At 54.4% G+C, this 20,611-nt stretch overlaps 1 protein-coding gene across 1 annotated transcript; it reads right to left on the reverse strand.

Annotated features, from left to right (window-relative positions):
• Positions 1 to 7,253: 7,253 nt before the first annotated feature.
• Positions 7,254 to 12,964, reverse strand: KIAA2013 (KIAA2013 ortholog). The gene is made up of 3 exons (XM_049775321.1): positions 11,845 to 12,964; positions 9,044 to 9,903; positions 7,254 to 7,869 (listed from the first exon to the last, which is right to left on the reverse strand). The coding sequence occupies exons 1-3, from the start codon at positions 12,962 to 12,964 to the stop codon at positions 7,852 to 7,854; spliced, it is 1,998 nt and encodes a 665-aa protein (XP_049631278.1). The 3' UTR covers positions 7,254 to 7,851.
• Between the last annotated feature and the right edge of the window lie 7,647 nt (positions 12,965 to 20,611).

The following is a 20,611-nucleotide window of genomic DNA, read 5'->3' on the forward strand; positions in this document are numbered from 1 at the left end:
TTTCTGAGCAGACAGCCAGGAGTAACCCCTGAGCACAGCCCGGTGTGACCCATAAACAAACAAACAAACAAACAAAAAAAAAAAAAAAAAAAGAAAATGGAGGTGAGGGTCCGGAGATAGCATAGCTATGTCTGGTATACCGACGTTTGCCTGGCCAGCAGCAGACATAAGGCGTGAGGTGGTTTGTTTCAATGGTTCCCCGTGCCTCCCAGGAACTATTTTAATGAAATAGCGAGAAGTAGGGGGCCGGGCGGTGGCGCTGGAGGTAAGGTGCCTGCCTTGCCTGCGCTAGCCTAGGACGGACCGCGGTTCGATCCCCCGGCATCCCATATGGTCCCCCCAAGAAGCCAGGAGCAACTTCTGAGCGCATAGCCAGGAGTAACCCCTGAGCGTCACAGGGTGTGGCCCAAAAAAAAAAAAAGAAATAGCGAGAAGTAAAACCCCTGAGTACCGCTGGGTGTGGTCCCCCAAAACAGGAAAAATTAAAAAATGGAGGTGAATCTTGTATTTGACAAGTGTTAATTTAAAGCTCGCGAGACTGCGCGGGACCGCAAGGCTGGCTGGGAAATGTAGTTTTCCCCTGCAAAACCCGCTCCTAATGGCTTAGTTTTTACCTGCTTAGTTATTTAGGAAATTAGTTTTCCTTGCAACCTATATTAACTTCTAATGGCTTAGGTTTTAGGTTTTTATTTTTCTTTGCTTGCTTCTCCGGTTGTGATCCAAAAAATAAGAAAATTCTGGAAAGTGGAAAAATTCTGAGACTTACGTGTGTGAGCTGGAACTGCCTGCAACTCCCAGTCACGTATGAGGGATGAATGAAGAAGGGAAAGGAGGCAAATTTAATGAAGGTTTGGTAGAACTTTAACAAAACTGGGCAGAGTCGTTATTTTGGGTTGTACAGCCACACAGTAAAATCAAAGTACTTCCTTCCTTTTGGCTGACACCTGGGGTCAAACCTGCTTTTCTTGTTTAGCCAAAGTGGACAGAACTACATTCTTGCTTGAAAATAATGGTGGGGCTAGAGAAAGTGCAGCAGGTAAGGCACTCACCTTACCTGGACAATTTGCCCCAAGCACACCACTACCTAGTGCCACATATGGTTCCTTGAACAATGTGCCAATGTCACGGAAAGCTCTGGAGTAGGCCTTCATCTGGCCCCCAAAGGGACAAAATGAAGATATAATAATGCTTAATCTTTTTTGTTTGTTGATGGTGGTTTTGGTTTGGGGGCTACACTTGGCTGAACTCGGGTTCCTTCTGGCTCTGTGCTCAGAAATTGCTCCTGACAGGTTCAGGATAGGCTCAGGACTCTATGGGATGCCAGGGATCAATACCAGGGTTGGCTGGTGCAAGGCAAAAAACGCCTTACCCCCTCTGCTATCACTTTGGCCCCATAACCCATAATGCATGATTTTGATAACACGTATCTGGTATAATGCTATGTAAACTGAAGTCTACATGGGGGGGGCAGTGCGGAGCAGTTAATTTTCTCTGCATGAACCTGCTTTTCCTTCAGGCTGGTTCCTCCATTTACCTATCAGAGGTAAATTTCTATTTTAGGGGGGAAAGTGGGCCACAGCCAGCAGGCATTCGGGGCTTACTCCAGGCTCTGTGCTTAGAAATCATTCCTGGCAGGGGACTGAACCCAGATCAGGCGCCTGCAAGGCAGGAGCCTTACCTTCTGTGCTATCATCCCTGGAGGTAAAATTCTTTCACAGGACAGCAGTGACCTTCAGCATCAGTCAACAAGGGTCTTGTCTTGTTCCTTCCTGCCAGCTGCAATGCTGGTGACCAGGGCTTTTGATTTGTGTTTTGGGGACTACACCCAGCTGCCCAGAATGTTCACACACATCTAATCATGGAGTAGGATCCCAAAATTCTAGCTCCACAGCTGCTCCATGGGTTCGGTCAATTGATAAAAAGAATGCTTCGCTGACCAGGCCAGGAGGAACCGGGCAGTGATCGGTCGGGAGGAGCGTCACAGAGTCTGTTGCAGTCTAGTGAACACAGATTTGGCCCCTGCTCCAGCTGAGAACTGCTCCCTTCCTTGGGGGGGGGGGGGGCTAGCATTGGCTCTGGGATTAGATTCAGATCAAGATTCAGGGGTTCAGACTGAAACTTAGACCAGCTCTGAGACTTCCTGGCCGCTATCATTTCATGTCGAGTGATCCATGAGCACTAAGCCAGGAGCCACACCCCGAGAACTGATGGGTAGGATTCAAAACCAAAAAGCCAACCCACAACCAGTCTCCTCTCTAGAAACATCTCTGTCCTTTGTGCTGCTACTCTGGGGAACTCTGACAAGGCTCTAGAGAAACATGTTCTTTTTTTTTGGTTTTTGGTTTTTGGGTCACACCCGGCAGTGCTCTGGGGTTACTCCTGGCTGTCTGCTCAGAAATAGCTCCTAGCAGGCACGGGGGACCATATGGGACACCGGGATTCAAACCAAACACATTTGGTCCTGGATCGGCTGCTTGCAAGGCAAACGCCACGGTGCTATCTCTCTGGGCCCGCATGTTATTCTTTTAAAACTGGAAGTTCAAGGTAAAGTAGAAGACCTAAATCCTATTTATACAAGCTCTAGTGCACATCAGGGCCAGGAGAGATAGTTCAGGCTCTTACCTTGTCCTGAGCCTGCCAGGGTTAAGTCTTTATTTTATTTATTTATTTATTTATTTATTTATTTATTTATTTATTTTGGAGTAAGTCTTGAGCAAAGCCCTTGTGGCCCATAAAAACAAACAGTAGCACAGTGGTAGGGCATTTGCCTTGCATGTGGCCAACCTTGGACGGACAGTGGTTCAATCCCAGGCATCCCAGATGGTCCCCCATGCCTGCCAGGAGCAATTTCTCAGTGTAGAGCCAGGAGTAACCCCTGAGCACCGCCGGGTGTGCCCCCCCAAAAAACCCCAAAATAATACTAAATAAAAATTGTGTAAGGGGACCTATGTAGCTCCTTATTAATAGATGGAATGGTGGCAAGCCTAAAGACAACAGCGATTTATTTTGGGGGCCACATGGTTCAATGGTTCAATAATTAATCCTGGCTCTGAGCTCAAAAATCACTCCTAGGTCAGGAGACCATATGGGATGCCTGGCATTGAACCTGGATCGGCTGCATGCCAGGTCAACAACCCCCTATACTGTGCTATCACTTCAGCCCGGACAACTGTAGTGAAATGATGGACATGAAGACAGTTGCGTAGCCTCCAAAGCTTGTGAACACATCTGTGACTCCTTGACAGAAAAGTTACTCATGAGAGGAAGCGTCCAGCTGCAGTTAGAGGATCAGGGAGAGCATATGACGAGCAAAGTGCTTTCCCACAGGCCAGAGCCACAGTACAGCATTTACCTCACACACACAGCCAACCCAGATTCGGTCCCCTGAGCACCACCACGACTAATTCCTGAGTGCAAAGCCAGGAGTCACGCCTGAGCATTGCCAGAAATGCCCAACTCTCCCCCCACACACACACACACACTCCAAAAAAATGCTTCCGGGGCCAGAGCGATAGCGCAACGGTAGGATGTTTGCCTTGCACGCAGCTGATCCAGGATAGACCTCTGTTTGATCCCCGACATCCCATAGTCTCCCAAGCCAGGAGAGATTTCTGAGCACATAGCCAGGAGTAACTCCCGAGCCTCACCTGGTGTGTCCCAAAACAAAAACAAATGCTTTCCCCAGGCAGTTCCCAAACCCAGATTCCGCGCTGGCCCTCAGGCTCCAAAGCAGCAGGTGAGGCACAGACACTGCCCATGTGGGCTTGGAGGTCATCAAAGCCACTTCCAGGTAGTCAGTTGCTTATTTAGGCACATCATGGGTGGCCCACATAGCTGGAAGGTGTTATTGACCCATTTTACAGGTGGGAACCTGGAGTGTAAATGCAGTTGACTTATTTAGGTTGCACCATGGGGCTGTGAGTACCAGAGGGGAGCCTCTCTCTCCTCTCTCTCTCTCTCTCTCTCTCTCTCTCTCTCTCTCTCTCTCTCCTCTCTCTCTCTCTCTCTCTCTCTCCTCTCTCTCTCTCTCTCTCTCTCTCTTCTCTCTCTCCTCTCTCTCTCTCTCTCTCTCTCTCTCTCTCTCTCTCTCTCTCTCTCTCTCTCTCTCTCTCTCTCTCTCCCCTCCCTCCCTCCCTCCCTCCCTCTCCCTCTCCCTCTCCCTCTCTCCTCCCCCCTCCTCTCTCGGGTACTCAGAGGACCTTGATGCAGATTGATCTCTGCTGTTATGCAGTCTGGAACAGTCATCCTCTCTCTCTGCTTTCTCTCAGCATACCTCTGAGGGCTCCCCCAGTATACTGTAATTCCAGTCTCACACAGAGTCTGGGGGTGACTCGCCTCTGAAGGGCCGCCCCTGGCCTCCCTCTGACCTTTACTGAGCTCTGGCTTCTCCACTTCCTCCTGTGAAGATGGTAACACCTGTCTCCTTAGTTTGTGGAAAAGCTATAAAATTGGGCTGAAATGGGGCCTGGAGAGATAGCACAGCAGGGAGGGCATTTGCCTTGCACACGTCCAACCTGGGTTCAATCCCCAGCATCCCATGTGGTCCCCTGAGCACAGAGCCAGGAGTAAAAACTGAGCACTGCCAGGTACAGCCCCAAAACAAAAATCAAACCTACCAAAGTGTGTCCGAAGCCCTTGGTGCCTTGTCCGGGTGCCGGCTAGATCCAGGGTCACCCCAGTACGCTTGTCCTGGGAACACCTGACCAGGGGGCGTGTGGTCTCAGATGTGGACTTTCTCTCTGAGGTTGGACACAAAGATTCCTGGACCTGCCTTTTGCAACCTCCTTGCCCAAAAGAGCCCCACCCCTAAACTTCCCAAAAAGCTCACTCCTATTACTGTCCAGAGCATTCATTGATCCCTGGGTGTCCAGCTCCGAGGTGGTGGCCTGACTGTCCCAAAGAACATATCCCTCGCACCCTGAACCACAGGAACAGGCACAGGTGGGCTGGCCTGTCAGAGCTGGTCACCAACATTTGAAGAGGAAATGCTGAACTCAGAGCCCAGCCCCTGACCTTGTCAGAAGGGCATAAAGGTGTGTGTTTCTAAGAGTTGCAGATCCGATGAGGAGGGGGAGGGCTCTGAGCCCACTGGAGCAGAGTAGGAGACATCTCCATCCAAAATGTGCTGGAGTCTGGATAAAGCCACTCCTGAAGCTTCTCTGCTTAAACATAGATACTTTTTCCCCTTTGTCCAGAGAGTTGGCACCCCCAATGCCTAAATAGAAACACAGGTTAAAAGACATAGTCTATACAGCTGCACAAGTGTTCGAGTGTCTCTCATGGCTGAGCACTGTGGGAGGTGCTGGCAGCTGATGAAGGGCAGGTATGTACACTCGAAGCCTGTTTGGGGCTGACGCCAACCAATAGGAGCTAATGAGCATCACGGGAGACCTTTCCCATCCCATCCCCCGCCACACAAACACAGTCGCCCCACTGCTGCGAACCTCCTGGAAGATTAGCACTGGCCACTCCCCGAGCCAGATCACAAAGTTCCACTGGCCAAAGTCTGCTGCAGTTTACCCCCAGCACAGGGCAGTTGGTCCCGGTTATGGCTGTTTATTCAACCGTGTCCAGAGTGCTGAGCTGCCCAGCACGGAACTGCATAGACCCTACACAGAGGGCCCAGCATGGAGCCATGTTGGATTCTGAAAGGATTTTGGCAACCTGGTTTCCAGAACCTGAAGGAAGCGACAGAAGAGCCTCTCGTGGAAAATAATAGTGTTCATCTCTGCAGTCCAAGTGTCCGGTCCCCACGTCCACCTGTCATGTGATGGACGCCAGGGTTTCCCCATTGGCCAAGCCGGCATCACCTGTTATTGGGCTCACGTCATCAGGAACTGGAAGATCCTCAGCCCCAGATGTGCCCATCACAGCCCTTCAGGGAGGTACAACCCAGACTGGGGGGTTCACAGTCAACAGACAGATTCTCCCAGTTTTGGGGGCCAGTGTGTCCAGGCTGAGTGAGGGCTCTGTCCTGAGCATCTTCCCCCAGTGCTCAGTTGGCAGATAGGCAGAGGGAGCTCTTGGGGTCCTTTCTAAGAATATGAATCGTATCCTGAGGACCCACTCCCGAGACTCTATCATGGGGGACCACAAGCATTCAGTCCCCACGGGAGAGGCCACTGCAAGGCTCGATGGTTGTGGGGGTTTGAGACCAGACTAGACCCGAGGGTACAGAGGGCAGGGCAAAGAAAACCAGGGGTGAGATAGCACAGCGGTGTTTGCCTTGCAAGCAGCTAACCCAGGACCTAAGGTGGTTGGTTCGAATCCCAGCATCCCATGTGGTCTCCCGTGCCTGCCAGGAGCTATTTCTGAGCAGATAGCCAGGAGTAACCCCTGAGCATCGCCGGGTGTGGCCCAAAAACAAAAACAAAGAAAAGAAAACCAGGGGTGTGCCGGTATCCCTTCCCCAAAGAACTGAGAAGCACAGGGGTTCCAGGACTCAGCTCCATGTGGGAGGGCCCTCAGCAGATGGGTCAGGAAGGAGACGGAAGGTCAGTCCCACTTGCTAGCTGTTGAGAGGGCTTTGGGGGTGCCAGGAGGTGTTCCCAGTCCTGAAAAAAACTCCTGGGTAAAAGTCCTTTTATGTCTCACCCCCAGGGGCTAAGGGGCCCCTAGAACCCACAAACTGACGGGCCTCAGGCAGGTTACTCCCTATCCTTGGGTGTCTGTAGCCCCTGTCCCTCCCCACCCATGTATGTGGTGAGCCCTGAAATAAGAGCTTTGAACCACCAATTACCAGTCCTAGAATTCTACCCTGCAGGATTTCTGAGGCCCCAGTCACAGGGGCTTGCTTGTATCTGGTGGAGCCTGGGCTGGCTCCACACTGAAGTCAGTGGGGTTCCTGGGAACATGGACCGATTGGTGGTGCAGCCCTGGGATAGATAAACCCTTTTCTTGGGATCTGAAACACAGTGCAGCGCCCCAATTTCCAGGACAGACCCTAAGGGGGACTAGGGCCCACCCAGCTCAGTCCCTTATTTCTTGGTCCTGGGAATCCTCTCTTCTCATGGGGCAGGAGACCTCAGCTTTAGGCTGCCTGCTGAGCTGGGCTAATTAGGGGGTAAAGCCTGTGCTGGGCACCCCTTTCCCCTGCGAGCACAGAAGGGCCTGTAACACTGTCCCATTTGAGAGTCCCCCCCTCAAGAGCAGACAGAAGCAATGCCCCGATGAGGGGCAGTGGAGCATCCCCACTGCTTTGGGCGAAAAGAAATGATAGAGGTCTCCGAGGTTTCAACCACACGCAGGCCGGGTCGTGGAAGTTTGAAAGAGATTTATTTAAAAACAGAACAAAAAAAAGCTTTGGTATTTCAAAACCCAACAATCCAAGTTCAATGCTTCCTCTGGCCCCAATGGACCAACCCGCAGCTTTCCATAGGTCCTGACACGCAGAGGCGACGTGCAAACCGGGATCCCAGACCCTGTCCCCTTCACATGGGGACTGGGAAGGCCGGTCCCCACGTCATGGAGCAGAGCTACTGTCTGCGGTGGATGCAAAAGCCATCCAGCTAAAATCTCGAGAAAAATAAATTAAAAGTCAGTGGAGAAGGAACACATTATGTCAGGTCAGAAAACACTGAGGAGGGGGCAACTTCCTGGGCCATGGGAAGGGGCGGGGAGTGTCAATTCAAGTATGGCCCTGGGGTACACGCTACAGAGCTGGGAGCCGACCAAGTCTACCAGCCCTGCCTCTGACAGGCCCCTGGGCCTCCACACGTGCACCTGTGCCACCAGTGTCCCCCGACAAGGCACAAAAGGGTGGGTGCTTCCGAGGGCCCCTGGGTGGCGGTGGCAGCTGGACTGTCAGTGCTGAACATCATGTGCAAAGGGTGGCCCGAGCTGGACCGTCGTTCAGACGCTGGGGTCCTCCTGTGCAGGGGACAGAGGCGCTGTCACTGTGCCCGCCAGCCCTGGGGACAGACCCAGAGCAGTAAGGGGCACAGGCCATCGAGAGAGGAGCCTGCCAGGAACCTGCTAGAACGTACGTTGATCAGGTGGCCTGGGACCACTCGGGCTACCACCGACTGTCCAATGGTCTCTGGTCTATGGGAGCTGGACATGAGGCCCCAGGAAGGCACCCTGGCGGGGGGACCCCGGGCCAGATGGGCCTGTGCTAAGGGTAGAGCAGGGTCGGCACCCCATCTCTCAGATCCCGCTTTCCATTGCCCTTCAGGCTTGAGGAGCTCAGCCATGCACCCGCCACCTTCCCACTGTCACCCACAAAGAACCTCCTGCCACTGCATCCCAGGGAGAGACCTTGCTCAGACATGCTCTGCGACCCCAGGACCCTGTCCATGACTGGGCACCCCTGCTCCCTATCCTGAGCGGGACAGGAGGATGCAGGCCTGTCTGTCCTGGGCGGCCATGTGGCTGCCAACTGGGCCCAGGGCCCAGGCCCTGCCTGCAGTTTAGACAAGAGGCTTCATTCAGCCTGAGATGGGCAGAACACAGCCCGGTTCCTGGGGGATCCGGGGGGGTGGGGGTGGGGGTGGAGGGACGGACTTCAATTCAGCCCCAGACTTCCAGTTTTTCCTTCCTGTATCTCCTCTCAGAAGCCCCTATAGCGACAGTACTGCAGGAAGGATGCTTGCCTTGCACGAGGTCCGCCTGGATTTGATCTCAGGTACCCCACAGGGTCCCCAGAATGCACCAGGAGTGACTCATGAGTGCAGAGCCAGGAGAAAATCCTGAGCATCGCTGACAAAAAAATAAATAAATAAAGAGTAAAAAAAAAAAAGACTCAGGGCCAGAGCAGAAGTACAGTGGTTAAGAGGCTTGTTTTTCAAGCAACCAGCTCAAGGTTTCATCCCCGGCATCCCCCTATGGTCTCCAGAGCATAGCCGGGAGTGATTCCTGAGTACAGAGCCAGGAGTAAGCCCTGAGCACTGCTGGCTGTGGCCCCAAATCAAAACCCAAAACGCCTTTGAGGGAGGAGCCCAGAGTCTTGTCCAGGCTCTACACTAAGCTTCTCCCCAGAAACCACTCTGGGATAAAGGAGGGGACCCTCTGCTAGTGCCCAGGGATGCTCCCCTCAGGTGCCTACCTTACTCCGGAAGAAGGGCTTGGCCCCAGGGCCGCAGTACTCGTTGTAGATGAGCTTGAAGAGGAAGAGGTGGAAGAGGGTGATGAGGGAGGCCACGCTGAACCAGAAGAGGAAGGGCAGACCGGGGTCCTGGCGCGCCATGTGCTCGGCATGTGCCAGGATGGCCTTGAGGTGCAGCGTGTGCCGCAGCTCCTGCAGGTGAGTGAGGTCCGTGGAGATGTAGAGCAGTGGCGTGATGGGCTGTGTGACCATCACTGGGAATCTGTGGCCCTGCGGTGCCGCGCTCAGCTCCACCGGCTCCTCCAGGCAGCCCGCCTCACAGGCATAGATCTGGCCCGTTGCCCCTGCCGCCTCCGGCACCACCGACACATGCAGGTAGGGCTTGCCCTCGGCGTCGGCCAGTACGGCCAGGTTGACGTGGCCGCCCTTGTAGCGGATGCCGCGCAGGGCATAGCTGTTGTGCAGCACGTCGGGGTCGGCCTGGAACTGCAGGTGGTTCTCCGTGAACTGCAGTCCCCCGAAGCTGAGCACCATGCCCTGCAGGATGCCCGGGGCACCTGCCTTCACCAGGCCCGTGCAGCCTCGCTTGTGCAGCGTCAGCCGCCAGAGGTCGGACAGCTGCAGGATGTGGGGCACCGAGGCCAGCTGGCCAGGCCACAGGTTCTGGGCGTGCATGGTAGCATGGCCGCTGAAGCAGTGGTCGGCATAGCTCAGCGTCAGCTCCAGCTGCTCACGCTCCCTGGGGCTCAAGCCAGGGGTGAGGAGTGGCGCGGGCGAGCAGGACAGCATGTAGTAGAGGGTTAAGTTCACAGTCAGGCCAGATGGTGTGTGCGCGTCCGTGATCTTCTTCATCTCCACTCCTGGAAGGAACCCAGAGGCAGGTGAGGTGGAGTATTAGGGGGTGCAGGAGGGCCGTCCTCCCACTCTGGATCGGAGACAGAGAGCGGCCCAGGGGCAAGTATGCTGGTCCTGGGGATGGACATGGCACCCAAGACACAGGACAAAATTCACCCTGCCTGCGCCCCTCGTGGCCAACCTGAGTCCCTGGACCTGCAGCCTAAAAGTCTGCACAGAGGCAGCAAGGCTGGAGACCACGCAGGCCACTGGTTCCCTCCAGAGACCCACAATCCCGGGTTGTCTCCAGCCTTCTACATACCCCTAGAGCTCAGCACCAGCTTAGGGGCAGCACCTGGTCGTGTCACGAGCATTTGAAGTTTCACATGGGGTATCCCCCAGGTGATCGCGACCCTCCCAGAAATTTCCCGTCAGCCAGGCTGCTGTGCCAGCATGAAGCATCAGCACTGGAGCACAGGTGGGGAGACCTCATGAGCCCTGTTATTCCCCCCTCACACTGGGATTCCCCAGGCCTCCATGGGGACACTGGAGGAGCTCCAGGCTTGCACCCACAAATACAAGGCCCTTCCACCCATCCAAACGTGATCGAGTGGAATTCTGCCAAACCAATCCTCTATGTGGCATCTGGGCACTTGCCCCCTGCCTCCCTCCCCTCCCCGCAAAATGCAGAAGTCACCCACAACTTCTCGTCCCACTGCGCCCCCTCAGTGCAAAGCATTTGCCTCTGCCTGGGCTCTGATGGCATCTCAGTAGCTCCCAGCTCCACTTCTGCCTGCCCTGAGGGGGCGTTCTGAGCCCCAGGAGTGGGCAGTGTCGATTTCCCAGCCTGCCAGGAGCCCCAAGGTCTGCTCAGGCTTGGGGATCCACCACTTTGCGCTGAAGTCCTGAGGTCATTGCGGGCAGATATCAGGCACTTCCTTCTGAAAGTCCCCCCCCACACACACACACCCATATACTCCAGTCACATGTTTCTCCCAGGGTGTCTAGGTCCAGTTTCACCTTCGTACCCACCAGACTTCCTCCCCACCCCCGCCAGCACAATGGGCACTTTATTCTGCGCCTCACCTGCTGCAGAAGGGTCAGAAACCTTTGTGGAATGAGGAAGGATGGTGCAGAGACTCGCTTTGCAAGTAAATATCAGATGTCAGACAACCAGAAGAACCCTGGAAACCCAAAGCTCTCACAGTCCCTGGGGAAAGCCTTTGCAGGCAGCTTGCCACCTCCCGAAAGAGACCCCAACACCCCAACAACCCAACACTGAGGCTGGAGCGACAGTGCAGCAGCAGGGAGGCCGCTTCCCTTGCAAACCGCCGATCCGGATTTGATTTCCGGCACCCCTTATGCCTCATCCCCAAGCTCAGCCAGGTCTAATTTCTGAGTGCAGAGGAGCCAGGAGTCACCCCTGAGCACCACTGGATATGGTCCCCAAGCCTCAAAATAGAGAAATCCCAACAGCTTGGGGGTTCTGAGGGAAGACCCAGTACGGCCTTCACACCTCCCCAGAGTGCAGTGCACCGGAACCAAGAGTGGACCCTAGAGAGAGAGAGGAGTTTCTTTACATTTAAGAGGAAAAAGTGGGCCGGAGAGAGAGCGAGGAGGTAGGGCGTTTGTGTGGCATGCAGGTCGGTGGTTCGGATCCCAGCATCCCATATGGTTGTCCCCGTTCCCCCATGCCTGCCAGGAGCAGAGCGATTTCTGAGCGTAGGGGGCAGGAGGAACCCCTGAGCGCTGCCGGGTGTGACCCAAAACCGAAAAAGAAAACTCCAGGAATCGGGGAAGCCAGCCACGGGAAGCCAGCGGGCCCAGAGAGCTCATGTCATGAGGCTGCAGATCTGAAGACGCAGGAGAGGCGGCGGGTGGCCACCACCACAATCCCCACCACCACCGTGTGGGGGGTCAGACAGGACACACCGTGAGGGTCCGGGGGGGGTCCTGTCCTCCCTCACCTGGACTGAAGAGCTGCGCCCAGAGGCGCTGGTGGTCCTGCAGCAGCTCGGCGGCGGGCAGGGCCAGGAGCTCCAGCATCTCCTTGCGGGCCAGGTCCTGCAGCGCCTTGAGCTCCTTGGCGGCCTTGCCGCCCTTGAGCGCCTGCGGGCTGAGCGGGGCCGAGACGTGCACCACGCACAGCACCGTCTCGTCCAGCTGCGAGCGGGGGGCCACCTGCAGGCGGTCCGCGAGCTTCTTGGCGGCCACCACCACCAGGCGCACCGTCCCCGAGGGCGGCGCGGGCGCCGAGCGGCCCGAGTGCAGCAGGAACTGGTGGTCGCCCGCCTTCTCCAGGGTGCTGCTGAAGGGGGACGACGAGGGCGGCGGCGGCGGGCCGGGCGTGGGCGCGAGCGTCTGCAGCGCCGCGGCGCGATCCGACGGGTTGCGGACCTGGATGCGCTGCAGGTAGACGTGCGGGCGGCCGCGGTGCGCCAGGAAGTCCTCCTGCAGCAGGACGCAGTCGTGGCCCGGGCCCAGGCCCAGGCGCAGCGCCGCCGCCGCCGCCGCCGCCCCGGACCCCGCGCCCTCGGCCGCGCCGAGCTGCAGGCAGCGCACCCGGCGCAGCACGCCCTCCCGCAGCAGCAGCAGCGCCTCGGCCGCCTCGGCCCGCGCGCCCAGCGGCCGCAGCCGCGCGAAGGGCGCCCAGCCGGGCGGCGCCACGGCCACGGGCGGCTCGCGCTCGCCCGGCGTCACCCACAGCCGGTTGGCGGCCGCGTCCAGCGCCAGGAAGCCGTTGCCCACCAGCGCCGGCGCGCCCGCGCCCGGCCGCGCCGCCTCGCCGCGCTCCCGCAGCGCCCGCCACGCGCGCGTCGCCGAGCCCACGCAGGCCCAGGGCGCCGACGCCGCGGCCGCCGCGCCCGGCAGCCCGCGCGCCCACGGCAGCAGGCGCAGCGGCAGCGGCAGCCCGCCCCCGCCCGGCCCCGCCGCGCCCGCGCCCGCGCCCGCGCCCGCCGCCCGCCGCGCCCCGCGGCCCGCCAGCCACAGCAGCAGCAGCAGCAGCCCCAGCAGGCACAGCAGGCGGCGCGCCCAGCTGCTCGACAGCAGCCCCGGCAGCCCCTTCAGCCGCTGCTGCAGCCACATCCGGACGCGCGCGCCGGCAGGCAGGCAGGCGGACGGACGGACGGACGCGGGGCTGAGGGGCCCGCCCGGGCCGCCCGCCGACTGCCGCCGCGGCCGCGCTGCTGCTGCCGCCGCCGCCGCCGCCGCCGCCGCTGTCGCCGAGGGCCGGACGGACGGACTGACCGGCTCCCGCGCCTGCGCACTCGCGCGTCACGTGACGCACGCTCGCCGCGAGGCCGTCAGGCGCCCCGCCGCTTTCGCGACAGTTGGGCGGGCGGGCGGGCAGGCGAGGGGGCGGGGAGAAGAGGGAGGCGCAGAGGTCAGAGCGGGATGGCGTCAGTGGGCGTGGGGAGGCGGAGCGAGGGGCGGGGCAGAGGGAGGAGAGGCGCGACGTGAGAGGATGGGACAACGGTGGGGCGTGGCGGCGGCTGAGGGTAGTGGTGAAGGGGCGGGGCAATGAAGGAGAGGCGCGAGGTGAGCTGGGGGCGTAGCGGAGCAGAGAGGCGGGGCAACGCCGGGCAGATGGAGGAGAGGGGCGGGGCAACGTCGGTAGAGGACAGGCCAGGGGCGGGGCTACTGTGGAGGGCGTAGCAGAGAGGGGGCGGGGCAGCGTTGAGGGGGCGGGACAGAGGCCGGAGAGGCGCGAGATGAGAGGACGGGACAACGGTGAGGGTGTGGCGGAGCAGAGGGGCGGGGCTACGTCGGGCGGGTAAATGCGACGGACGGGGTACAATGAGGGGCGGGGCTACGTCTGTGGGCGTGGCAGAGGCTGAGGGCGGGGTTAGCAGAGAAGGGGTGAGGCAGAGGGAGGAGAGGACGAATCAACGGTGGGGGCGTGGCAGTGGCATAGGGCGGGGCAACATCCGTAGGCGTGGCAGTGGGCCGGTTGGGATGAAGAGCGGAAGCGTAGAAGGAGCGGGACTTAGAGATAAGAGGATGGGATAACCGTGGGGGCGTGGCAGAGGAGAGGGACGGGGCAAAGTCAGGAGGCGGGGCAACGGTGTATTACGTAGCAGAGAAAGGGGCGGAGCAACGTTGGGGTGGGGCAACGCCTTGGGCGTGGCCTAGGTGGGTTGCTTGGAGGGCGGGGCAATGAAGGGGAGGAGCAAAGACTAAGGGGCGGGACATCCGCTGAGGGCCGGGCTGTGGTGTGGGCGGGGTCTAGTGTAGACTGGGCGGGGCAGCGAGGAAGGCGGAGGCGCTCGGGGAGGGACTGGGAGCGGTCTAGGTTGGCACCTGGGGTTCCAGATTCTGGAGCCTCAAATCCCAAGGAGGGAAAGCATCGTCTGTCTGCACAGGAAAGAGGGAGATTGAGGCTGACAGGCTCCAGACAGCACCTGGTTAAAAACCATAAATAAATAGCCTAGCACTCCGGGTAGCCAAACCGATCACGTGTTGACATCCGTTTGCTCCTGATGGATTCTACAGTCCTTCTGCGATGGAAAAAAATAATAAAAATACTTTTGTCTTTGTAAATACGACGACAGTCATTTTAAAAATAAAATTTAAAAATCCCAACAGAGGGGCCGGAGAGATGGCATGGAGGTAAGGCGTTTACCTTTCATGCAGAAGGTCATCGGTTCAAATCCCGGCGTCCCCTATGGTCCCCCGTGCCTGCCAGGAGCAGTTTCTGAGCACAGAGCCAGGAAAAACCCCTGAGCACTGCCGGGTGTGACCCAAAAACCACACACACACACACACACACACACACACACACACACACACACACACACACAAAAATCCTAACAGAAAGAAAGATCCCAACAGGAAAGCAGCTAAGAGGAAAGCAAGTTAAATAAGAGAAGGGGGGGGCGGAGAGATAGCATGGAGGTAAGGCATTTGCCTTGCATGAAGAAGGTTATTGGTTCGAATCCCGGATCCCATATGGTCCCCCGAGCCTGCCAGGAGCAATTTCTGAGCATAGCATAGAGCCAGGAGTAACCCCTGAGCACTGCCGAGTGTAACCCAAAAAAAAAACAAAAATAAATAAAATAAGAGAAGGGGAAAAAATTTAGGGGGGTGGTGATGAAGTTACTGGAGCTGGAGAAATACAATACTGGGTAGAGGTTTGTCTTGTGTGTAGCCAACCAGGGTCAGTACCCAGCCTGCTTAGGGTCTGCAATACTGCCAGGAGGGATTCCTGAATACAGTCACTACCAGGCCTGGCCCCAACCAAGTTTCTATTGCAAATGGCATTCCTCTCCTCTTCCACTTTGTCTCATTGCATAGCCCACATCTGGAAAAATTCAACCATTCCGTCTTCATTTTGGTTATTTCAATCGGTGATGGCCACCCTGAATTTTAACTTACATACACACGTACAAGGGAGATAATTCAATAGAGTGGAGCACATTGCCTGCTTTTCTAAAACAACTAGGAGGAACTCCAGAGCACTGTGTTAGGGATAACCCCCTTACATTTCCTCAGGGGTCCCAAAATTAGAAAAACAACACACACAAACTAAAGTAGCATGGTTTGAACCTAGCTTTGTGCCACATGTGAATCATACTACAAAAGAGAAATTTTGCTTTTTACAAAGAAAATTCCATCTGAGCAAGGGGACTGACAATGGGGTGATTGTTTGCACTGCTTCAGGACATTCCAGGGCGACCATGCTTCCCAACTGTTGGGAATGACACTGTGCTCCAAGGTGGCTTCTGTGGATTGCCAAGCCAGGCCAGAGGCCTGTAAGAAGTTGTCTAACCAGCAGATTCTACTAGACACTATCTTCTTTTTTAAAAAAAAAATAAAACGAGGGGGAGGGTGAAAGAAAAAAAAAACTGTGGACATTTTTAAAATTTTATTTTAATTTTGATTTTTGGGCCACACCATCAGAGTTCTGCGCTCAGAAATGACTCTTGGCATTGTTTAGGGGACCATATGGGATGCTGGGGGTCACTGTGTGTAAGACAAATGCTCTCCCCACTGTACTATCTCTCAGCTACCCCACCCCCCTCTTAACACACTTTTCATTCTTTTTTCTTTTTGTTTGTTTTGGGCCACACGTGCCAGTTCTCCTGGCTTTATGCTCAGGAATCACTCCTAGTACTGCTTAGAGAACCATATGGAGTGCCAGGGATAGAACCAGGGTCAGTTTTGTTCTAAGCAAGAGCCTTGCCTACACCCCATACTATCTCTCCAGTCCTACACAATTTCTTGATCTACCGGACTTCATAAACTACAGTGTGTTAGCAGATGTGCAGGATTCTGTGACCAAGATAGGATCCATCCACCCCTCTCGGGCAGGCAACGTTGGGTGGTCCTGAAGGAGCTCAAGACCAGATCAGGCTTTACCCCATCTCTGAAAGTGGGTGACCAGAAAAAAACTGCCTCTACTTTCTGGTTGGTTGGTTGGTTGGTTGGTTGGTTGGTTGGTTGGTTGGTTGGTTTTGGATCATTCCTGGTGGTGCTCAGAAGAGCCTCCTGGCTCCATGCTCAGGAATTGCTTCCAGTCATGCTCAGGTGAGATCCCACTGCACTGGAAATGGTGGCTGGGCATCCATCCAGCATACAAATATTGAGCATTAACCCATGGAGCTAGATGTCGGCCTCCATGTTTCCATGTTTCTGAAATATCCATGAGTTAATACAGACCGTCAAGATTATTTCACAGGGCCCAGAGAGATAGCACAGCGGCGTTTGCCTAGCAAGCAGCCGATCCAGGACCAAAGGTTTTCAATCTTTTTTTTGCAGGGGGAGGGTCACACCCGGCAATGCTCACAAGTTATTCCTGGCTCTACTCTCAGAAATCGAAATCGCTCCTGGCAGGCTGGGGGACCATATGGGATACCGGGATTCAAACCACCGTCCTTTTGCCTGCAAGGCAAACACTCTACCTCCATGCTATCTCTCTGGCCCCAGGTTTTCAATCTTGAGTTCTCCCTTTATTTATTTTTTGTTTATTTTATTTTATTTTGTTTGGGCCACACCCGGTGATGCTCAGGGGTTACTCCTGGCTATGTGCTCAGAAATCACTTCTGCCTTGGGGGACCATGTGGGACGCCAGGGAATCGAACCAGGGTTCATCCTAGGTTAGCATGTGCAAGGCAGATGCCCTACTACTTGCACCACCGCTCCGGCCCCTACTTCTCCCTTTACTAGCAAGTCAGTTAGCTCTTGTACCTCATCTATTCATCAAGTAGGGACCAAAAGGGGCCAAAGAGATAGTAGTGGATAGGGCACTTACCATGAAACAAGGTCAATTGGGGTTTGATCTCCAGCACCACATATGATCCCCCAAATCCCACTAGGAGTGACCCCTGAGCACAGAGCCAAGAGTAAGTCCTGAGTATAGCCTGAAACAAAACAAAAGGCTTGAAGACTTAAAACTGATGGACATACAATGTGATTTGCATACTGCCTGGCTTAGAATGACGTCTGTCTCCTTATTTAACTTTGTACTGACCAAAAAAAACCCCACAATGTACATGGTACAAAATTCACTGAGCGATAGCACAGTGGTAGGGTGTTTGCCTTGCACACGGCCGATCCAGGACGAATCTTCATTCGATCCCTGGCATCCCATATGATCCCCCAGCCAGGAGTGATTTCTGAGCGCATAACCAGGAGTAACCCCAGAGCGTCACAGGGTGTGGCCCAAAAGAAAAAAAATTCAAAATGTGCAAAAGGATGAAAATTGAGTTAGTAGGGCCCGGAGAGATAGCACAGTGGCCTGTGCCTTGCAAGCAGCCGATCCAGGACCAAAGGTGGTTGGTCCGAATCCCGGTGTCCCATAGGGTCCCCCATGCCTGCCAGGAGCTATTTCTGAGCAGACAGCCAGGAGTAACCCCTGAGCACCGCTGGATGTGGCCCAAAAACAAAAAAAAAAAAGAGAAAAAGAAAATTGAGTTAGTCTTTCTCGCTCCTAAGGCCTCACTCTGTCCTATTGCTCTTCCTAGATATAATCACTGCCTTCTATTTCTTGAATACTCAGAAATCTATTCACTTACAAATACACACACACATCCCTTTTACAAAATTTGTAGTACTTATATAGACACATACAACTTCCTTCATTTAAGGAAACAGCTTGAAAGTTCTATTATTATGAACATTATTATGAGGACTGAATACCAGTGGAAAAAAACCCATGAACATAAAAGGGAAGAAACTGGAGGCCAGCCAGCTCAGAGCCCATCTGGCTGCTTAATGGCCATTCACTGGACCCACTTCCCTCTCTCTCTTTTTTTTTCTCTCTGCCCAAAAAAGGAAGGTAAAAAAAAAAGAAAACGAAAGGGAAAAAGCTTCTCCTCTAGTGAAAGGCTGCCTGGGATCAGCCAGTCCTTTTTTTTTTTTTTTTTTCAGGGTTCCTGGTGAAAGCAGGGTGCGGACCCTTTAACTGGGCACACACGTGTGGCACGTAGCGAGCAACATCTGGGAAAGGGCGGGGGCAGCTCCCGCGGCTTAAAGAAACAGAGGCTCCTTCTGGAGGCAGCTGGGACCTCCTGGAGGAAGTTGGGGAGTCCCGGTGGAGACTCAGTGTAAGGGCTGCAGCTAGATGCCCAGGCAGCAGAGAACAAGCACCCCAGGGCAGGGCCTTTCTCCCAGCCTATCTCTCTTCTAGGCCTGCAACCTTTGAAGTTGAATGATTCTATTGGGAACTAACTCAGGCCCTATAACTGGGCTAAGGATTTTCTCCCCCACCCCCACCCCTTCATAGCAAAATCACTATAGAGGTTCTCAGTCAGTCCCAGCAAAAGAAAATTTAGCACAAGTAAGTAGGGCGTTGGACTTGCATGCAACCAACCTGGGTTTGATTCCCAGTATCTCATATCCCATATGATCCCCTGGGCCCATCAGAAGTGATTTCTGAGCTCAGAGCCAGGAGTAACCCCTGAGCATTGATATGTGTGGTCCAAAAACAAACAAACAAACAAACAAAACAAAACAAAACAAAACAAAGGAGAGAATTAGAGCAGGGTTCCTATTCTCCTTTCTGGGGCCTTCCTGGCCCTTATTTCACAAGTGACCCCAGGCTGGAACTGGACCTTGAACTTGAACTCACAGGGCTGGGGAAAATGTGGAATAGTAGAATACAGCAGCGTTTTGAAATTTAATTATCTTTCAAAGCTCAGTTTAAAAACATCCGGTGGGTTCTGGCAGAGACACTGTCCAGCTGCAGACACTGCCTACCAGCTGGTCCCAGTGGGGAGGTAGAGGCCCTGGATCTAGCCACAATCAAGTTGCTTCCTTTTCTTTTCCTGTCTTGTTTCTGGGGGGCCAGAGCAGCGGCGCAAGCAGTAGGGTGTTTGCCTTGCACACTCTAACCTAGGACGAACCAGGGTTTGATCCCCCAGCATCCCATATGGTCCCCCAAGCCAGGAGCAATTTCTGAGCACATAGCCGGGAATAACCCCTGAGCGTCATATGGTGTGGCTCAGAAACCAATAAATAAATAAATAAATAAATAAATAAATAAATAAATAAATAAATAAATAAAAACTTGCTTCTGGGCTCTCTGCCTCTCACCTTGGTGCTCTAAACTAGGAGCTGATTCCAGGCTCACCCTCATCCTTGAAATATCATGTACTTTTTTTATTTGGTTTATTCAAACAGTACATATTCATTGTTAAAAATTAGAGAAACTGGGGGCCATGGTAGCTGGAAATGTGCACTGGTGAAGGGATGAGTGTTGGAACATTGTATGATTGACACTTCAATCATGTAACTGTGTAGCTCATGGTGATTCAAGTAAATGATTTATTAATTTGGGGGCCCTGAGTAATAGCTCAGTGGGGAGAGTGTCTGCCTTACACGAGGGCCGGTTCAATCCTGGCATCCCATATGCCCCCTACCTCATGTCTGCTAGGAGTGATTTCTGAACACAGAGCTAGGAGTTACCCCTGAGTGTCGCCGGATGTGACCCAAAAATAAAATTTTTTTAATTAATTTAACAAATGTTATTTTATTTGTGGTGTTTGGGCCACACCTGGCAGTGCTCAGGGATTACTCTTGGCTCTGAGCTCAGAAATCGCTCCTGGCAGGCTCAGGGGACTATATGGGATGCCGGAGATCAAGCCTGGGTCCATCCCGGGTCCACTGCATGCAAGGCAAACATCCTACCACTGTGCTATCACTCCGGCCCTGACAAATTTTAAAAATAATGAAAGCTATAAATAAGAAGAGAAACTATTTGCCTGGAAATAATTTATATACATCACGTACATAAAATGCATAAATTACTTAAAATAATAATACAGGACATGGGGTGTGGTTCAGTGGCAAAACATCTGCTTGCATATGTGAGACCTGGAATCCAGCCCAAGCACAGCAATAGAAAGAACCCAGTTGTACCCACCATCTGGCAGGCATCTCTGTCAGAGTTGGCCCTTTAGTTTCTGTTGGTATCATCTTCACACACTGTTTCTGAGAACTCAGTGGGCTGAGTTCATGCTTTGCAGAGGCTTAGTTTTGAACCAGAGGTAACCCCCTGAACACTGCTGGGTGCCCCCTCCTCCATGCTATTCTTCTAAGAAGAAAAGGAAAGAAGAAGGTGCCAGATAGCTAGCACAGCAGGGGAGCATTTATTTGTCTTGGACTCAGATGACTTTGATTCCTTCCTAGGCATCACATAGGGTGCCCCGAGTCTGCCAGGAGTAATTTCTGAGCTCAGAGTCAGAAGGAACCCAAGCACTGCCAGATGTGACCCCCAAATAAAAAATAAATAAA

The sequence above is a fragment of the Suncus etruscus genome, chromosome 6 (assembly GCF_024139225.1).
Source record: "Suncus etruscus isolate mSunEtr1 chromosome 6, mSunEtr1.pri.cur, whole genome shotgun sequence".
In the NCBI taxonomy this organism is placed as follows: domain Eukaryota; kingdom Metazoa; phylum Chordata; class Mammalia; order Eulipotyphla; family Soricidae; genus Suncus; species Suncus etruscus.

What these genes read in the sequence shown, in the direction of transcription:
- KIAA2013 (XM_049775321.1), bottom strand. Translation starts at nt 12,964, where the DNA reads ATGTGGCTGCAGCAGCGGCTGAAGGGGCTGCCGGGGCTGCTGTCGAGC. An exon ending in GGCGCAGCTCTTCAGTCCAG is followed by an intron (nt 9,904 to 11,844) that starts GTGAGGGAGGAC and finishes GGTTCCTTCCAG; the next exon opens with GAGTGGAGATGAAGAAGATC.